The 20,951-nt window shown below is 40.9% G+C and overlaps 1 protein-coding gene across 1 annotated transcript in view; it reads left to right on the top strand.

Annotated features, from left to right (window-relative positions):
* The first annotated feature begins 7,885 nt into the window (after positions 1-7,885).
* DHX15 (DEAH (Asp-Glu-Ala-His) box helicase 15) overlaps positions 7,886-20,951 on the top strand; it is a 68,643-nt gene continuing 55,577 nt past the window's right edge. Inside the window, exons 1-2 of the mRNA XM_006866296.1 lie at positions 7,886-8,130; positions 15,936-16,371. Coding sequence (XP_006866358.1) covers positions 8,060-8,130; positions 15,936-16,371 — 507 coding nt within the window. The 5' untranslated portion in view covers positions 7,886-8,059. The remainder of the gene's footprint in view (positions 8,131-15,935; positions 16,372-20,951) is intronic.

The raw sequence follows: 20,951 nt of genomic DNA, 5'->3' as shown, positions 1-20,951 counted from the left end.
AGGGTTGCTATGGGTCAGAATTGACTTGATGGCACTTAACAACAACAACCAGAGTCCTGGGGAGGCTGTGGGTTATGTGCTGGACTACAAAGTTGGTTTGATCCTCAAGGACGGCGGTTCATGCTCTTCGGAAACCCTATACAGAGTTCGCTTTGGTGGGAACCACTCCGGGATCAACTACGGGAGTCCTGGTGTGGCGCTGTGGATTAATGCGCTGTACTTCAAATTTGGTTTGAACCACAAGGCAATTCAAGCTCACCAACTGCTCCTCAGAAACCGTAAACAGGGTCGCTATAGCTCAGAACCGACTCAATGGCACTTAGCAACAACAACAACAACAGTGGGTCAATGAAGGAGCTCTGGTAGCGTAGTGGTTAAGAGTCAGGCTGCTAACCTCAAGGACAGCAGTTAAAAACTACCAGCTGTTCAATGGGAGAAAGAGGAGGTTTTCTGCTCCCGTAAAGATTCACAGCCTTGGAAACCCCTATACAGGGTCACGATGAGTCGAAATCAACTCCATGGCACACCACCACCACCACAGTGTTATCCATAGTTTCAATGAGGGTCGGACTATAGTGCCAGAAGATGAGCCCCTCAGGTTGGAAGGCACTCAAAATATGACTGGAAAAGAGCTGCCTCCTCAAAGTAGACTGTACCTTAATGATCTGAAAGATCTGGATGAAGTTAAGTTTTCAGAACATTCATTTGCTGACACAACTCAACATAAGAAAAGAAACAGCTGCAAATATCCATTAATAATGGGAACATGGAATGTACAAAGTATGAATCCAGGAAAATTGGAAGTTGTCAAAAATGAAATAGAACTCATAAAGATCAATATCCTAGGCATCAGTGAGCTGAAATGGACTAGTATTGACCGTTTTGAATCACACAATCATATAGTTTACGATGCCAGCTATGACAAATTCATGAGGAATGGTATCACATTCATCATCAAAAAGAACATTTCAAAGTCTGTCTTGAAATACAATACTGTCTGTGATAAAATAATATCCACACATCTGTAAGGAAATGAGTTAAATCCACTATTTTTCAAATTTACACACCAACTACTAAAGCTAGTGATAATGAAGTCAAAGAATTCTATCAACTTCCTCAGTCTGAAATTGACCAAACATGCAATCAAGTTGCAGTGGTCATTACTGGTGACTAGAATGTGAAAGTTGGAAAAAAAGACAAACAATCCATTGATGATAGAAATGATGCTGGAGATCGTATGATAGAATTTTGCAAGACCAATGACTTCTTCATTGAAAATACCTTTTCAACAACATAAAAAAGCAATTATGTACCTGGACCACACCAGATAAGATACAAAGAAATCAAATTGAATACATCTGTGAGAAGAGACAATGTAGAAGCTGAATACCAGAAGACAAAACAAGGCCAGGGGCTGACAATAGAATAGACTACCAATTGTTCATATGTAAGTTCAGGTTGAGGCTGGAGAAAATAAAAACCTGTTCACAAGAACCAACACATGACTTTGAATAAGTTCCACCTGAATTTGGAGACCTTCAGAAAATAACAGATTTAGTGCATTGTACACTAATGGCTGATGACCAGAAGAGTTGTGGGATGATATAAAGAATATCAAATAGGAAGAAAGCAAAAGTCCATTAAAACTAAGAGAAAAAAGATAAGACCAAAGGGGATGTCCAAATAGATTCTGAAACTTGCTGCTGAGTATAGTGCCATCGAGTCAACTCAGACCTATAGCAACTCTATATAGGGTTTCCGAGGAGGGGCTAGTGAGCTTGAGCCACAGACCTTGCAGCTCAAATGGCCTTGCAGTCTGGCGAATTAACCCACAGGGCTACACCAGGACTGTAGAGAAGCTAAAATGACTGGAAGAAAGAAAGTAAAAGAGCTGAATAGAACATTTCAAAAGGTAGTTGGAGAAGACAAAGTCAAACATTATAATGAAATGCACAAAGACCTGGAGTTAGAACACCAAAAGGAAAGAAAATCCTCAGTATTTCTCAATCTGAAAGAGATGAAGAAAAAATTCAAGACTCAGCTTGGTTTCCTAGGCTGTAAATCTTTATGGGAGGAGAAACCTCATCTTTGTCCTGCAGAAAGACTGGTAGATTTGAACTGATTTGTGATGAGCAGCCCAGCTCATAATCCACTATGCTACCAGGGGTCCTTCAGATTATTGGATTGTACATGGGCAAATTATTAATTGAAGATGGTAATATTGAAAGAAGATGGAAGGACTATACTGAGTCACTGTACCAAAAAGAATTGTTCAATGTTCAATCATTTCAAGATAAGAACTGATGGCAATGAAGACAGAAATCCAAGCTGCACTAGAAGCATCAGTGAAAAACAAGGCATCTGGAATTAATGGAATACAAACTGAAATGTTTCTGCAAACTGATACAACACTGGAGACACTTATTTGTCTAGGCCATGAAATTTGGAACACAGCTACCTGGCCAACAGATTGGAAGATATCTGTATTTGTGTCCATTTCAAAGAAAAGTGACCTAACAGAATGCACTAAACAATATCATTAAAATTTTGTAGTAAAATTTGCTGAAGATAATTTAAAAATGGTAGCAGTAGTACAGTGGTAGGGAGCCACCAGAAATTCAAGTGGGATTCAGAAGAGGACATGGAACAAGGCTACCATTGCTGACTTCAGATGGATCTTGGCTGAAAGTACAGGATACTGGAATGATGTTTACTTGTGCTTTATTGACTATGAAAAGGCACTCAACTGTGTGGATCATGACAAGCTATGGATAACATTGCAAAGAATGGGCACTTCAGAAATGGGTACTCCAATTGTGCTCCTGAGAAACCTGTCAAGAGGTAGTCATTCAAACAGAACAAAAGGATATTGAATGGTTTAAAATTAGCAAAGGGATGTATCTATTCACCTTAATTATTCAATCTGTATGCTAACAAATAATCTGAGAAACTGGATTATATGAAGAAGAATTTGGCATCAGGATTGAAGACAGACTAACAACCTGTGATATGCAGATGATACAACTTTGCTTGCTGAAAGGGAAGAGGACCTGAAATACTTACTGATGAAGAGCAAAGACTACAACCTTCAGTATGGATTGTACTTCAATGTAAAGAAAATGAAAATCCTCACTGTTGTTGTTAGGTGCCATTGCAGAACGAAACACTGCCCAATCCTGGGCCAACCTCATTACTGTTGCCATGCTTGAGACTAATAAATAACTTCGTTATTTATTTATCAAAGTCTTCAATTTGATTGGATTCACAATCAATGTTTATGGAAACACCAGTCAAGAAATCAGATAAGTATTGCATTATTTAAATTTCCTCCAACAGACCTTTAAAAAATGTTCAAGAGCAAAGATGTCAGTTTGAGAAGTCATGGTATTTTCAATTGCTTCATATACATGTGGGGAGCATGGTGGCTCTGTAGGATAAGCACTGAACTGTGAACCACAAGGCCCGTGGTTCAAGCACACCATCTACTCCGTGAGAGAAAGATGAAGCTTTTTGCTCCTGGAAAGATTTACAACCGCGGAAACCCTACATAGGGCTTTCTATATGAGAACAGGAGTCCTGGTATGGTGCTGTGGATTAATACATTGAACTACAAAGTTGGGCTGAACCGTGAGGCTGGCTCACCAGTCACTCCTGGAAACCCTATGCTATGGGTCAGAACTAACTCAACAGGCACTTAACAACAATAACAACATATAAGAACAATAACAACAATATATGCATGTGAAAGTAGGACAATGAATATGGAAGACTGTAGAAGAATTGATGCATTTGAATTATGATGTTGGAGAAGTATATTGAAAGTACCATGGGCTGCCTAAAGAACAAACAAATCTCTCATGGAAGAAGTATAACCCGGATGCTTCTTAGAAGTGAAGATGGTATAAGCCTTCCTTTTTTCTTACTTTTTATCAGGAAAGACTAATCCCTGGAGCATGAGATCATGCTTGGAAAAGTGGAGAGTCAGCGAAAAAGAGGAAGACCCTAGCAAGATGCACTGAGACAGAGGCAGCAACAATGGACTCACATATAACAATTGTGAGGCTAATACAGGACTGGGTAGTGTTTGTTTGTTGTATACAGGGTGGCTATGAGTTGGAACCAACTACATGGCACCTAACCATTAAAGAGGGTCTGTGAAAAAGAGGAAGACCCTCATCAAGATGGACAGATACAACAGTGGGCTCAAACGTAAAATAGTGAGAATGGTACCAGACTGCGTAGTCTTTCATTTTAAGTTGCTGTGAGTTGGAACTGACTTGACAACATTTAACAACAACAACAGAAAACCAACAGCTTTGTCCTCTCAAAGATGGCAGACGACTTTGTCACTTGGAAGACATGTTGCTCTTGCCTCTTCAGAGCCCTGCCATTAATGTTGTTCTCCAAAAGTCGTGCTACTATTCTTCCTCCTGAAAATGAGAAGAACCTGATTCAGCAGAGTGGATTCTTGGCAGGACTCTGGACAGCAACACATGTTCAAAGCTGCGTAGTCAGCCGCCATCTTTGAGCGGGGGACAGGTGTTTGTTTTCTACAATTACTAAATTATTTTGAACCAGTTTGAAGCCCTTCTGTATTTTACTCTCCAACTGGAAACTTGGGGAACTGATATGGGGATAAGTTAAAATGAACTCTGAATTTTAACTGACTTTGACACTAACTGGCTGTATGAACTTGGGCATGACCTTGTGGCTCAGGTTTCCACATCTGTAAAGAAGTATAAAGCAAAAATCAGCTGGAAACTCTTTTCTAGGTTTGCAATTCAGTGATTATACATCATCAGCTCTGACAAAAGTTCATCTACTGTTAATGTACATTTAGGGCAGAAACTTGTGCTGAATATTGCATAAATGAAAGGAAGATGTTCCCGTCTCTTTGTGCTGACTTTGGAATATGTATTTGGTACAAAGAATAAAAACTATGCTTGTTAGTATGCAATATTGAAGTTGTATTTAGTCTCGACTCTAGTTCTGAGGATTTGACAGAACCAGAGCTTGGCCTTCTAGGGCAGTCAAATAGAGAAAGAGGCAATTATACTAGCTACAAGGAACACCTTGCTCCACATTTTTTTTTTTTTTCTTGTGTATTTCTGGGAATGGACATAACCCAGCAAGAAGAGAAGGGGCTGTTGTTTTTAGATGTTAGGTTGTACTTATGCACACAGTATATAACACTGCCAGGTCATGTGCTATCCTCACAATTGTTATGCTTGAGCCCATTGTGACAGCCATTGTGTCAAACCATCTCATTGAGAGTGTCCCTCTTTTTCCACTGACCCTATACTTTATCAAGCATTATGTCCTTCTCCAAGACTGGTCCCTCCTGATAACATGCCCAAAGTCCATGAGACAAGTCTTTCTATATTCCCATCTAAGGGGCTTTCTTCCTTATTCACTGTCCAGTTTTCGCATGCATATGAGGTTATTGAAAATACAAGCCATGATATTTTCAATAACCTCATATGCATGCGAAAGCTGGACAGTGAATAAGGAAGATCGTAGAAGAATTGATGCTTTTGAGTTATGGTGTTGGAGGAGAATACTGAAAGTGCCATGGGCTGCCAAAAGAACCAATAGATCTGTTTTGGAAGAAGTAAAGCCAGAGCGTTCCTTGGAGGCCAGGATGGCCAAACTTTGTCTCTCATACTTTGGACATATTGTCAGGAGGGACCAGTCACTGGAGAAGGATATCATGTTTGGTAAGGTAGAGGGTCAGAGGAAAAGAGGAAGACCCCCCAATGAGATGGATTGGCCAAGTGGCAGCATTGATGGACTCAAGCGTGGCAACAGTAGTGAGGTTGGCTCAGGATAGGGCAGTGTTTCGTTCTGCTGTGCATAAGGTCGCTATGGGTCAGTACGACTTGATGGCACCTAACAACAACAACAACAACAACAACAAGGGGCTTTCTGGTTGTACTTCTTCTAACACAGATTTGTTTGTTCTTCCAGCACTCCACAGTACTTTCAATATTTTTTACTAGCATCATAATTCAAATAAATCAATTCTTCTCCAGTCTTCCTTACTCATTGTCCAGTTTTCACATGCAAATGAAGCGGTTGAAAGTTCTTTGGCAACAGATATACCCCATGTGATTTTTATATCTTGACTTCTGTTTGCGAAAGCATTGACTATGGATTAAGGTAAAATGAAATCCTAGACAACTTCAATTTTGTCTCTGTTTATTATGTTGTTTATTGATCCAGTTGTGAGTTTTGTCTTGCTTACACTGAAGCTGTACTCTATTCTGAGGGCCACAGTCTTCTATCGTCATTAGTAAGTGCTTCAAATCCTCTTTGCTTTCAGCAAGCAAGGATGTGTCATCTGCATATCTCAGGTTGTTAGTCTTCCTCCAATCCTGGTGCCTTGTTCTTCTTCATGTAATCTAGTTTCTCAGATTATTTGCTCAGCACACAGATTGAATGACTATGGTGAAAGATACAAATCTTACGTGCACCTTTTCTAATTTTAAACCACTTGTATCCCTTTTCTATCCAAATGGCTCCCTCTTAGTCTATGTACAGGTTCTGCACGAACAAAATGAAGTGTTTGGGAATCCTCATTTTTCACAATAGTATCCATAGTTTGTTATGGCCCACACAGTCAAATGCCTTTCCATCATCAATAAAACACAAGTAAACATCTTTCTGGTGTTCTGTACTTTCAGTCAAGATCCATCTGATGACAGCAAGGATAATCCTTATTCCATGTCCTCTTCTGACTCCTGTTTGGATTTCATGCCACTTCCTGTTGATGTACTGCTGTAACTGTTTTTGAATTATCTTCAGCAAAATTTTATTTGTATGCGATAGTAATAATTGATGATATCAGTGATAATGTTTTTAATCTTATTGATATTAATGGTATCAATAATTTTTCACATTCTGTAGGGTTAGCTTTCTTTTTTTCTTGTGCATTTCTTTCTAGAAATGGGCACAAGCCTGGAATAAGTTAGGGAGAGAGATTCGAAAAAGGCAGGAGTCACCTTGCCCCACTAGTTTTATAGATGTGAAAGTTAAGGCTGAGCAGGGTGAAGAAGTATGCCTGAAATGGTACCGCCAATAGTGCTGTACCCAAAGAAATAGCAAACTAGTGGAGGCTTACAGTAAGAATGAGATTTATGTTGTTGTTAAGTGCCGTCGAGTCGGTTCAGACTCAGGAGCCGCCTGTGAGTTTGAACCGCTGACCTGGTGGTCCAAAATAACCTCATGATGCAGTGTTTATTGTACAGCACCACATCAGAATTTCAATGAGATACGTATGTACGATTAACAGTGTCACAAACGGTAGAGATTACAGAGGGAAGAAAAGGTAACTATTCCTTTAGCTTTGCTGAAATAGAGGAAAAGCCAATTTATCTGTTACAGCAAAACTTTTGTAGGTCAAATGCATGTTGTCCGTGTCGGGTAGAGAAAGGACAAAATGGATTATGGCAAAACATGACATTTTTTTCATCTCAGTGTTCTCACTGTAATTGTTTGATGCAGTAGCTAGCTACACATTCTAGATTTGGAGCTACAGATTAGGTTCCAATCCTGGCCCTGCTGGTCCCAAATTGCTCTAAAGTCAAGAAAAAACAGATCAGCAGAAAGAACTTCCACATAGGATTAGCCCATCTCCCTTTCCTTTTCCTCAATTAGAGGGAAAAGGTGAGATCGACGTAGAGTCTGAAGGCCCTCAGGCTCACTCCGCTTTGCAGCCTTTGCGTGGTGGAAAGCGACACGAAGAGGGAGGAGGCAGGCGGAGCGTCGGGTGGGAGGGCGAGAGTGACAACTGGCGGAGCCTGAGTTGCCGCCTTTGCTGTCGTGCGCGCTCACCAGACACGCACGCATCACGTACAACACGTACGCTGCGGAGCGCGCGCGCAGGCCCAGCCCTCGTCGCCGCCGCCATTTTAGCTCCTGGTTCCGGCCGCGCCGTGTAGGCTGTTGTAGCGGGAGGGGTGGGGGTCCTCCAGAGTTCAGTAGCTGCCCTCGACTGCGCCGTTACAGCCATCAGCTGCTTTTCTCTTTTTTCGTAACCACTCGCTAGAAGAGTACGAAGATGTCCAAGCGGCACCGTTTGGACCTGGGGGAGGATTACCCCTCCGGCAAGAAGCGTGCGGGGACCGATGGGTAAGCCAGGCCGGGGGCGCGAGGCAGCGGCTCGGGCTTTGTTGGGGTCGCGGCGGGCTGGGAGGAGGCCGGGGTCGGCCAGGCGAAGCGGGCCCTGGAGCTCGAGCCTTTGTTTCCCTCTGGACCGGGCTAATCGGCGCCACTCTCGGCGGCCAGCCCAGCCCGGGCGCGGGGCCTGAGTGTGTGGCTGGGCCTCCGCCCGCCTCTGCCGGGTTGCTGGACAGGCCTGTGCTGACCACGAGGCACCCTCCGCTACTGGGCCTTTTGGCGGGCGGGGACTGCGGCCCTCGTGCCCTGGGTTCACAGTCAGGCCCGGAGACTGGGAGTGAGGGGGAGGGCGCGGCCAGAGCCTTGGCTTCCGAGGACAGCAGGCGGTTCTCGGGCCGAGGGCCGGGGGAGGGAATTGACAAGGGGGCTGCTAGGGTACGTCGGGGTGAGGGGAAGCGCTTGCGTCCAGGTGTGGGCTACGATGGGAGTGGGGGAGGGTGAAACTTGCAAATGGGGAGTTTTCGGGGCGCTGGAGAGAAGGCGGCCTGTGGCGACAGAGGAAAACGTGGGGTGTACCTGGCGGGCTGGACGCGGCTGCCTATATAGTTTGGCGGGAGAGATAGTGCCCGGCTCCATTCAAACACTTCAAAGAGATCGAGCAAACTTCCGCTCTCTGCATCGGCTCCCGCCATCTCCTTATTTCCTGCTTTTAGTTAAGACGTTGGCATTAGACATCACAGGACCGGGGATAGAAGCCATTCTTCTGCCCCAGACGGTATTTTCTATGGCTTTATTCTCTCTTCTGCATAAGAGGCTTTGGAAAACTAGAGACTTAAAATAAAAATAAAAAATTTAAATGCTTCTCTCGCCCACGAGGAGGGTGTTTGGAAGTTGAAAGTACTTACTCAAGGTGTTTTCTCTTAGTTTTTCCGTACAAGTATAGATGATCCATGGTATCAAAAGTTATTTTTTGCCCTGTTGGGCTTTGTTTTTAGTTTCCTGAAGTGCAGAGATCTGTCTGAACAGTTCAGGCAAAAACACAAAATTTTGAATATTCCAGTGCTTGGAATAATTTTGTCGTCTCATTTTGCGTTTGTGTGTGTGTGCATGTGTGTGTTTGCAGAATAACTGTTAAATCCTCTCATTCGAACTTTTGTGAATTTTTGTTGCTTAGAAGTCTTTAGTGTGGATTGATTCTTAGATTTCTGTGTAGTGTCAATATGCAGAATAAGCCAGGATATGTTGTTGTTGTTAAGTGCCGTCGAGTCGGTTCCGACCCATAGCGACCCTGTACAGGGCATTCCATACATTGAATACCTAAAGCATTACTAATCTGTATTTTAATCTTGCAAATTCTTTAGTATACAATGGTAGACATTTGTTTTCTCCTTAGGCTGCCTCTGTTCTTCCTGTATTACCCCTCTCCCGCCCCCCCTTCCCCCCCCCCAAAAAAAAAAAAAATTCTCACCCAGGAAACTTGAATGTGTTGGAGCTACATACCACAAAGCCTTATGCTGAAGTGACTATTTATTGCCTTACTCCAAGTGGGAAAAGGAGATCTAGAGATTAAGGTGGTTTGTGGGAATTTCCACAGTTGACGGCTGGACCTAGAACTCTGAGCTTAGAATTTTTCACTCTTTGCCTGTTGCTTTTTCCATGATCACACAGAGCCTAGCTGTAGTAGATCCCTGTCATTAAAACCGATTTTAATGACACTGTGTAATGGGTCTATAGACACTTCATTTCTCATACAACTGGTATCATTAACCTGTAGTGCCTTACTAGTAGTGTTTCATACTTGATAATTTGTGGTCACTTTTGGTGACTGCTTTTTGACCATTATGTTGTTAAGTGCCATCGAGTCAGTTCCGACTCACAGCGACCCTGAAGAGGGTTTTCAAAGCTATAAATCTTTGCGGGAGCAGAAAGCCTCATCTTTCTCCCACGGTGCAGCTGGTAGTTTCGAACTGCTGACCTTGAGGTTTGCAGTCCAGTTCGTAACCACTACGCTACCAGAGCTCCCTTTTGACCATTATAGTGCAGGATTTGTTGTTTCTTTTTATATTCTGATAGTTACCAGTAGGTTTTATCTGAGCATAAACTTGTCTGTCTGCCATTCCACTACCCAAATTGACTGTCCTGTTCTTCCTGTACTGCAAATGGATAGTAATTTAGTGGGAGATTTCACTCATTCATGCTCCTGAAGTTTATGGCTTTATTTCCTGCTGGCATATTTTAACTTTGGGGTCAGATAGACTAGAGAAATTGGAGTATTAACATTAAGTTTTCAAAAAGTTTGTGGAAGTTTTCCATAATCTATTAATGCCTTTTTCCCATGAACTTTGAAGACTCCCTAGTACATACTGTACACCCTGCATTGTACTAAGTGCTGTGTGTATAAACATTTTCACTAGTCGGATGATGTGGGTGAAGTAAGTAACTTGCTTTGGGAACATAAGTCCATATATGGAGATAAAAAGAAAAAAGCAAAAAAAAAAAAACTGCAGCTTTAATCCTTTGAACATTTTTTTTATTCACAAATGTATAGACTGTAGTTTATATAAGTGAGATCTCAGTGTGTGTGTGTTTTGTTTAATCCCAGAGACATGTCACAAGCTGTTATATGGCTATTTCTTTCATTTATTCCTGCATAGTATTCCTATTATAAAGGCTCATCAGAGCTTATTTAGCTAATTTCCTGTTCATTGATGTTTACATACTTCCTCAGTTTTCATTATCAAATAAACTGTGATAAATATCCTTAAATGTATATAAGAGGAACTTCAAAAAGTTTCTGGGAAAATTGTTACCTTTCGGTTCCATTTTTTCACAAACTTTGAAGCCTCTTCATAGTTGCACACTTAACTTTATAGAAATGGTTCTAAAAGTGAAATTGCCAGATATAAAACAACACCTACTTCTTGTTAAGTGCTGTTGAGTCATTTCTGATTCATAGCGACCCTTTATAGTGTTTCTGAGGAACATCTGGTGGGTTTGAACTGCTGACCTTGTGGTTCACAGTCCAGTGCTGATTTGTACAGTACCACATCACGAGTCCAATACCTACTTAACCGTCGTATATTATTGGCCAGTTTACATCTTTAACAACAGTGTTAAGAGTATCATGTTAAAGTCATTCTTCTTTAACATGCCACTGAATTTTTTTTTAAGTTTTTATTGTGAATTAATTGAGTGATAGTTTATATGGGAGAACATCAGTATTTGCTTCTTATTTTGGGTGTTGGGTGTGTACACAAAAACACTCAGGCATATATAATAATTTAAACGACCAAAGGGCACAATTCTGCAAGCCTGCCTCCTGGCCACCAGCACCCAGTTCCTCTCTTTTCCACAAGTCCAGAGTCCTCAGCTGCTTCCTCTCTGCATGTCTCCATCTCTGCCTCCATCTCTGGTGTCACTGCTTCTCTGGATTGTTGTTATGTGCTGTTGAGTCGGTTCCAACCCATGGGGGCCCTGTTTAGGGTTTCGGAAGAGCAGCTGGTGAACTTGAACTGTCAACTTTGCAGCTCAAATGGTTTTGCAGTCTGGTGCGTTAACCCACAATGCCACACCAGGACTTTGCTTTTCTGGATAGGGTCCTGCATTCTGCTCATGCTTTTTTTCCTTTGGTGGTCCTAGGGTCCTCTGTTTCTTGACTATAAGAGTAACTTGCTGTTGTTAAGTGCTGTCAAGTCAATTCCGACCCATAGCAACTCTGTATAGGGTTTCTGAGGAGCAGCTGGTGAGCTTGAACCGCTGACCTTGCAGTTCAAACGGCTTTGCAGTCTGGCACATTAACCCACAGCGCCGCACTAGGACTCCTTAAGAGTAACTGCTACTATGTTTTTGTTGCAGAATTTCTAAAAACCTGTATAGTTGTGACCATCGTAATTAGTCAGCCACTGAATTTAACAATTTTTTTTACTGGGCATTTACTATACACCCTGTACTACAAAATATCGCTTTGAATATATTTTCACATATTAAGTTGTTTAATCCTTGTGATAACCCACAAACCAGACATTGTTAATAGCCACATTTTATACATGAAGAAGCAGCAATAAGAAATTAACTTGCTGTGGTCATATAGTTTGAAAGTGAACAGCCAAGAATGAGGGAGACAGAGAACTTAGTAACTGCTCAATTTTTATCTCTGCCCTTGCTAATATTGTGGCTAAGTGACAGTAAAGCACTGTTTTGATACCCCCCTCCTTTAAAAAATAATTTTAACTCAATTAGTAGATTTTTAAAGAATAAAACTTTATATTAAAGTGTACAAAAACATGCAAACTTACGATGTCGTTGTTAAGTGCCATCAAGTTGATTTCTGACTCACAGTAACCTTGTATCAAATTTCCAAGGAGCCTGCAGGTGGACTTGAACTGTGCGCTGTAGGATGAGCACTGATTGTGAACCACAAGGCTGCCAGTTCAAACCCACTAGCTGCTCCTTTGAAATCATACACAGGGTCTCTGGGTTTGAACCGACTTGATGGCACTTAACAGCAACAACCTTAAGGTTAGCAGTCCAGTGCTCATCCTACAGCACCACACAATGCTGTAAAGCAGAGGATTTGTATCCTTAGTTAATGGGAGTCAGAATGTTATCCTCTCCTGTTGAAGGCAGACTATTTGAACCCTAGGCAACATTTCACGGTGGTTGAAATTTGTTTTCATTGCACTCCCTGGTGCTTTCTTAGTGGTTATGAATCGGGCTGCTAATCTTAGGGTCAGCAGTTCGAAACTACCGGCTTTCTGCTCCTGTAATGATTTACAGCCTCGGAAACCCTGTATAGGGTCGCTATGAGTCGGAACCGACTCCATGGCTCTTAACAACAACAACAAACTGCAAGGTTGGTGGTTCAAGCTCGCCATCTGCTCCTTTGAAATCCTATACAGGGACCCAATGGGTTGAAATCAGCTTGACAGCTCTTAACAACAAGACACTTTTATTAATGCTTTCACTTTTCAAATTAGTAATTGCAACTTGTGATGCCCATGGTTATACAACTGATTTCCATATACCTTTTCCCCTTTAACCATTGCTACCCCCATTTCCAATTCAACCACTGCTCTTTAAATCTTCAGTGTTCTGTGCTCCCTATGCTGTAGCTAACTTGGGTAGTGAAGTTTCTGATGTAGTGGATCCTTCAAAAGGCTGTGTTACTAAAGGTATTCCTGTAGCAAAGCAAGGCAGAGCATGATTAACTTTGTCCACCCACACTTCTGACATGTTCAGAAAGGTTAGGCCCATTTCTTAAGTGCCTGCTACTGTGCTAAAAGAATTATAAGGAATTAATTAAACTTTGTTCCCCTCCCACAAAGTATCAGTATGGGGAACACAAATCCATTTTTTCAACTGTGATACTAAAGCCTGTGGCGTTTTGGCCTCCCATCTTTATTCGTACCACATGTTCTTCAGTGGCTCTTTTCTAGCTCTGTGTTCCATGATCTTTAAGATACCAACTCTCTGGCTCACATAGGGCTTCTCACATGGCTGGGCACATTCCTATGGACCTTACTATAAACTGTTCCTCGTTTTCCTTGAGGGTAATATACATCCTTATTTAATGAACATCTTAAACCAGTGGGCAGAATGACAAAAGCTAAGAAATTGGTTGATAGTATATTTCAAAGATAGGAATTGTGAGGTTTCTTTTTATATGTTTATTAGATTGTCCTTCAGTTTCCTTTCCCCTCATACCAATTGGATTGTGTGGTTTCATTCAGTTCTATTTTGTATATTCTGAGTATTCGCTTTCCTGTTCTGTTAGTGATAATGGCAGGTATGATGTCTGTGTGCCGTGGAGTTGGTTCTGACTCATAGCAACCCTGTAAAGGGTATAGGGAGTACTTATTTTGGTGTTTTATGGATAAGGTACAATGCTGTGTGTAGAAGTTTTGTCATAGCTGTCTTGTTGCCTCACTAATTCAAGTGTGAGATGGGATATCTAGTGGGAACTCTGTCTATTATAGCACTGGATCTAAAATAAATTGAATATTAGTAGAATGAATTAAACACAGATTATTTTTAAATTACTGTAATAGGGTGGTGTGGTGTGCCTTTGGAGTTAGTTCCAACTTGTTAGGTGCCACTGAGCTGGTACCGACTCATAGCGGACCCTATGCACAACAGAACAAAACACTTCCCGGTCCTGCACCAACTTCACAATCATTGCTATGCTTGAGCCCATTGATGCTGCCACTGTGCCAATCCATCTTGTTGAGGGTCTTCCTCTTTTTCTCTGACCCTCCACTTTACCAAACATGGTGTCCTTCTCCAGCATCTGGTCCCTCCTGAAGTATGAAAGATGAAGTCTGGCTATCCTGACTTCCAAGGAGCACTCAGGCTATACATTCCAACATAGATCTGTTTGTTCTCTTGGCAGTTCATGGTCAGTTAACTATTATTCAACTCAGAGTTTCTGGGGCTGTAAAGTACTTGACCTCAAGCTTGGTTTGAAATGTAAGGTCGACGGTTCAGACTCACCAACCAGTCCTTGGAAACCCTCTACAAAATTACTGTGAGTTGGAAACAACTTGATGGCCCTTAACAATAACAAGTTTGCTATAAGAATTCCTGGTGGTGCAGTGGTTAAAAACTTGGATGCTAACCAAGAGGGGAACAGTTCAAACTTACTGGGTGATCTGTTCTCCTAAAGATTATAACCTAGGGAGCCAGCCCTGTCATAGGGTCTTTATCATTGGAATTGACACAGCATTGGAAATGACTCGACTGCAAAAAAACAACTAGAAATTTAATATGGTGGGGACCTGCATAAATCTAACATTTTAAACAGCTTAATGGTATTCAGTGAAGTGTTTTAAATTTGGCATATTTTATTTTAGGATTGACCAAGGTACACAAAGTTTACACAGTACATCCAACGTTTACTATTGCTGATAGGCTAACATAGTTAGGTACTGCTCAACTCACAAAAGAGATGTTCAGTTACGTAATGTTAACATTTTACCATAGCAATAGAATAATAAAATGACCAGAAATGAATTTTAAAAGAAAGCAATGTACAAAACTACCACAGTTTACTATAATGAATGAATGTTATATGAAGGTGTCCTGATGTGGTGCTGTAAGATAAGCACTGGATTGCTAACCGCTATGTCAGGGGTTCAAACCCAGCAGTCGCTCTTCTGAAATCCTATATAGGGTTGCTATGAGTTGGAACTAACTAGTGTACAATAATAGTGTAACAGTGTTGTGTTGTTAAGTGCCTTTGAGTCGGTTAGGACTCATAGTGACCCTGGTGAGTTTGAACCATGACTTTGCGGTTCAAACTGACTTTTCAGTCCAGTGCATTAACTCAACAGTGCTACACCAGGACTCTATACCTAGTGATGTCCTTGCTAAATTATAAACATACTTTGGTTCAAAATGCCTCCTTAGATAATGTGAAGGAAAGTCTGGGATTATGATGGCATCCTCCTTTCCCAGATTTGGACTCACCTTTTTTCCTAACCCACCCTCAGCCTTTAACTTGTTAAGCAGAAAGGATTTCACTTGTGGAATCCATGTTTTTCTCAGCAGGTGGCTAAAGTTTGTAGAAAGAGACTACTCTTTTAAAGAACTTGCAGCCTCATCAAATCAAGAAGGGAAAGTTAGGTATTTGTGGGCAAGGCCTAGGGGAATCCATGACTTTATACTATCTTGCGTGTTTTTGCTATTTCTTATAGCAGTTTACTGAATTTGTATCTGTTGATACATTTGGTTGTTGGATTTTTAAATTGTTCTTTGATTATACTGCTGTCATGAACATTTTCATAACATTCAGAAACTGAATTCTAAATTTTTCTTTTTAGGAAGGACCGAGATCGTGACCGAGATCGTGAAGATCGGTCTAAAGACAGAGACCGAGAACGTGATAGAGGAGACAGAGAACGGGAGAGAGAGAAGGAAAAAGAGAAGGAATTGCGAGCTTCAACTAATGCCATGCTTATCAGTGCTGGATTACCACCCCTCAAAGCTTCCCACTCAGCTCACTCAACCCATTCTGCACACTCAACACACTCAACACATTCTGCTCATTCAACACACACCGGACATGCAGGACACACATCTCTCCCACAGTGCATTAATCCATTCACTAATTTACCACATACTCCTCGATACTATGATATCTTAAAGAAACGACTCCAGCTGCCTGTTTGGGAATACAAGGATAGGTTTACAGATATTCTGGTTAGACATCAATCCTTTGTACTGGTTGGCGAAACTGGGTCTGGTAAAACAACTCAGGTAAGTTAATGAATACCACTATGTATATTTAATTAAAGTTGGGTGTTTTAAGTTTATCAGATGTTGCTTATTTCATCTGGTGGTGGTTCTGGTAGTCTTATAGAGCACCTTGAAGAATGGTGGTGATGGTTGTGTGCCGTGGAGTCGGTTCCAACTCATAGAGACCCTGGATAGTGTTTCCAAGGCTGTAAATCTTTACGGGAGCTGAAAGCCTCATCTTTCTCCCATGGAACAACTGGTAGTTTGGAACTTCTGGCTTTGAGGTTAGCAGCCTGACTTTCAACCACTACGCTACCAGAGCTTGCCTTGAAAAATAAATAGCTGCTTTGATGTGATACTTTTTAGTGACTTCCTGGGGGGGATTCCTTTAAGGAGTTAACCTGTCTTTCCTGTGTCTGGGGGAAACAGTATTGCTGTTCTACTAGTTTTGTTACCTTGACTATGGCAGTGAAGCTCCCACACCGGGACTGTGAGGCATGTTACAGATTGGGGGATCCGATATTTGTGTTTCAGTTGAGAGTGGCATTATTGCGGTGCTTTTATTCATTTACTACAACTTGATTTTGTTAAACTATGAACAGCACAATTCCTTTTTTTAAAAAAAAAAATAGCACTAATTGTAGTGTAATAAAGTCTCCTTACTCATGACCTCCATCCACCTAGTTACACCCTAACCATAGTTCCAAACACGGGTGTGCCATTACTACTGTACTCCTGTGGATTAACATCTGGGCTGTTTGCATTTGAAGTGGTGGTTTTGCATGTGGAAGTAGTATATATATCTAGGGAAAATTAGCATAGGTACATTAGGCCTTTTGTAATTGTGGTGCCTGCAGTCACATAGCCTTCTAGAGGTAGCATACCTGCTTGTCCTTACATGAGCGTACATGAAAACATGTTAGGGGAGCCATTAAAGTGTACTTCTGAACAAATCTGATAAGTGAACATTGAACTTCTGTGTACTTTTGAATTTTCATTTTCTTGCTATGAGTGAGTGTATGTTTTCATGTGCTTGAGTCTGAACCATTAGGTAAAGTTTTGAATACAGAAGTAATAACTAACCACCTGGTGTTGTGCTGTAGGTTAAGTTCTGGACTGCTAACCAAAAGGTCAACGGTTTAGACCCACCAGCCACTTCCAGGGTCTCTATGAGTCGGAACCAACTTGACAGCACTTAACAATAACCATCATTATAGAAAGTCATGTTGTGGTACTGGACTGCTAACTGCAAGGTTAGTGGTTCAAACCTACTAGCCATTCCTTGGAAATCATATACAGATTCATTATGAGTCAGAACCAACTCTATGGCACACAACAATAACAACCATTGTAGAAAATTTGGAGCATTCAGAAAAGCATAGAAATGAATTTAATGATTAGTCATCTTATGATGCAGAGCTTGTTAGCTGTATTTTCATCCTTATTTTCTGTGTTTATGTACATTGCATATCCCACTTATCCTTGTTTTGTTAAGTTGTGTGTGCCTTAAATCTATTAGTTTGAGAATTTCAAGGAGACGTTTTGAAGGCTACCATAGCAACCAAAATAGAAAGTTTGTATTAAGACTGAGACTTAGTACAATTTTTCTTTTTAAATGAGAGAAAATTTAGTGTTGTTCTTAGGAAAATAAGACTTTTTTTTTTAAAACACCTTACTGAAATTTGAAGAACTAAATAACTTGAAAAGACACTTCTATATTGTACATTAATGTCAGTATTTAATAATCACGTTTTTTTTTATTGTGCATAGTATAAGGGGACTTCATAAAGCTAGTGGGAAAAATGGGATAGCGTGGTACTATAATTTGTCCATAAACCTTTTGAAGAACTTTTTGAAGTCCCCTTATATTAACAGCATCCACTTAATTAGCACTTGGATAAAGCTAGGCACTGTCTGTTTTATATGTGTTTCAATTAAGCTTTCTAACAACCTTGCAAGGAAGGTGCTAATCACCATTTAACAGATGAGTAGAATGAGGCTGGGAGAGATTCATGAGAATCTTAGATTTCAGGAGTTGTCCTGAATTCCATAGTGTATGGATTTAGGTGGGTTCTTATTAACATTTTAAAACTTTGTCCCCTCTCCCCATGGCCCAAGTTCTAGTTAATACTGCTACTCTCTGGTCTGATAGGATTGCCCTTATTTCAGAAGAGTTTGATAATTTATTATTAAGTGTAGAAAATGTCATGTCAGTTGAAACAAATAGGTTTGTGATTGTTTAGATTAGTATTTGACATTTTCTGGATGTGTAGTTTACTTGGATACTTAGGATTACTGAGCATTTGGGAGACTTGAAGGGAAACTGAGCTATTTGAATAGTGAAATTCACCCAAAAGCTTTGACTCAAAATCTTAAAATAGTAGTGAGCCCTCTTGATTATCTTGTGCATATCAAAATTAAAATCTAGGCTGTAATGACTTTAAACTTTTTACCTTTAAAATTTATATTTAAAAATTACTGAGCGTGTACACAGCATACCTATACTAGTTCAACATTTTCTACATGTCCAATTTAGTGACATTGATTACATTCCTCAAGCTGTGGAACTCACCCTCCTTTTCTGAGCTATTTCTCATTGACATAAATCTAAGTTCTGATGTGGCATTCTAGGATAAGCACTGGACTGCTAACTGCAAGGTCAGTATGTTGGAACTCAACAACAAGGTACCTATCCTTTTGCGTTGCTGTTGTCACTCTGATGCTGTTTACATAGAGCATAATGCTCTACAGAGAGACCTTTTATTTTACTTATTAAGCTAAACTATTTAGTTTTAAGATGACTTCAGGTGATAGTTTTGGATAATAATTTGAGGGGTTCCTCCAGTCTGAACTATATGATTCTAGAAGTTAGGGTCACGAGAATTTGAAATCCTTTTACATATGGAATCTTTAATCACATGTTCAGTAGTAGCCAGGCACCATCCAGTTCTTTTGGTTTCACTGCATAGGAGGCAGTTCATGGAGACTATCAGCCACCTATTCCTTATTTTCCTGTTCTTGACTCTCCTTCTTCCTCTTGCTTGAGGTAAATAGAGACCAATTGTGTTTTGCATGCCTGCTTACAAGTTTTTAAGACCCCAGGCACTATGTAAAGAACTAGGAGGTAGACCAGAGGCACTAAATAACATTATTAAGCCAGTTAACTGGGATATCTCATGAAACTATGACCCTAAACTACCCAAAGGAAACAAATCCTTGGGTTATGCATAAGAATCTTATTGTTAAGTACCATCTAGTCATATCTAACTCATAGTGGACCCTGTATAGGGTTTTCAAGGAGTAACTGGTGGTTTTGAACCACCAATCTTGTGGCTCAAACTGACTTAGTGGGGTTTTTTTTTCTTTTTTTTTCTTTCCAGTTTTGGTCATTAATATATTGTCATAGAACTTTTGTCAATTAAACATTTTACCAGGTATACAGCTTATTGAGGGCTGATACGGTGCTGTAGGATAAGCATTGGTCTGCTAACCACAAAGTTGGTGGTTCATACCCACCAGCCCCTCCTTGGAACTCCTCCTATATAGGGTCTCTGTGAGTTACAACTGATTTGACACAGCACTTAACAAGTTATGTAAATGAAGTCATAACAGTATTTGTTCTTTTGTGATTGACTTATTTTTCTCAGTATGTCTTCAAGACTTCATCCATACTCTAGAATGTATCAAGACTTTCACTGGCTAAGTAGTATCCCTTGGTATTTATATGTCATAATGAATGGACATTTAGGTATCCGTTGTTTCTTTTCGTTTTAAGCTGTTATGAACAGTGCTGCAATAAGCATTGGTGTACCAAGTCTCATTTTAAACTCTGCTTAAGAGAGTTTGGGGTATAATACCTAGAAGTGGAATTGCTATTTTACCACACTTCACCATAATAATGGTACCACTTTGCATTCCTATCAGCAGTGGACATGGGGTTCCAATTTTCCCACATCTTGTTAGGTGCCCCCAAGTCGGCCCCGACTCATAGCAGCCCTGTATAGGGCTTTCAGGGAGCAGCTGGTGAGTTGGAACCACTGACCTTGCAGTTGAAACCAACCTTGCAGTCCAGCGCATTAAGCCGCAGCGCCACACCAGGACTCCATCTTAGTGAAAGTGAAATGCTATCTCGTGGTTTTGATTTTCATCTCTGATCTATGATTGTTAGCGTTGTTAGGTGCCATCGAGTCGGTACTGACCCATAGCGACCTTATGCACAGCAGAACGAAACCATTGCCCTATCATAGACCAACCTCACCACTGTTACCATTCTTTAGCCCATCGATGCTGCCACTTGGCTAATCCATCTCGTTGGGGTTCTTCCTCTTTCTCTCTGACTCTCCACCTTACTAAACAGAATATCCTCCAGCGACTGGTCCCTCCTGACATTATGTCCAAAGTATAAGAAACGAAGTTTGACCATCTTGGCCTCCAAGGAACACTCTGGCTGCACTTCTTCGAACACAGACCTGTTGGTTCTTTTGGCAGCCCATGGCACTTTCAATATTTTCCTCCAACACCATAACTCAAAAACATCAATTCTTCTATGGTCTTCCTTATTCACTGTACAGCTTTCGCATGCATATGAAGTTACTGAAAAT

Source organism: Chrysochloris asiatica, unplaced genomic scaffold, assembly GCF_000296735.1.
Source record: "Chrysochloris asiatica unplaced genomic scaffold, ChrAsi1.0 scaffold00089, whole genome shotgun sequence".
NCBI classification, from domain to species: Eukaryota; Metazoa; Chordata; class Mammalia; order Afrosoricida; family Chrysochloridae; genus Chrysochloris; species Chrysochloris asiatica.
This window is presented reverse-complemented; position numbering and strand designations above follow the sequence as displayed.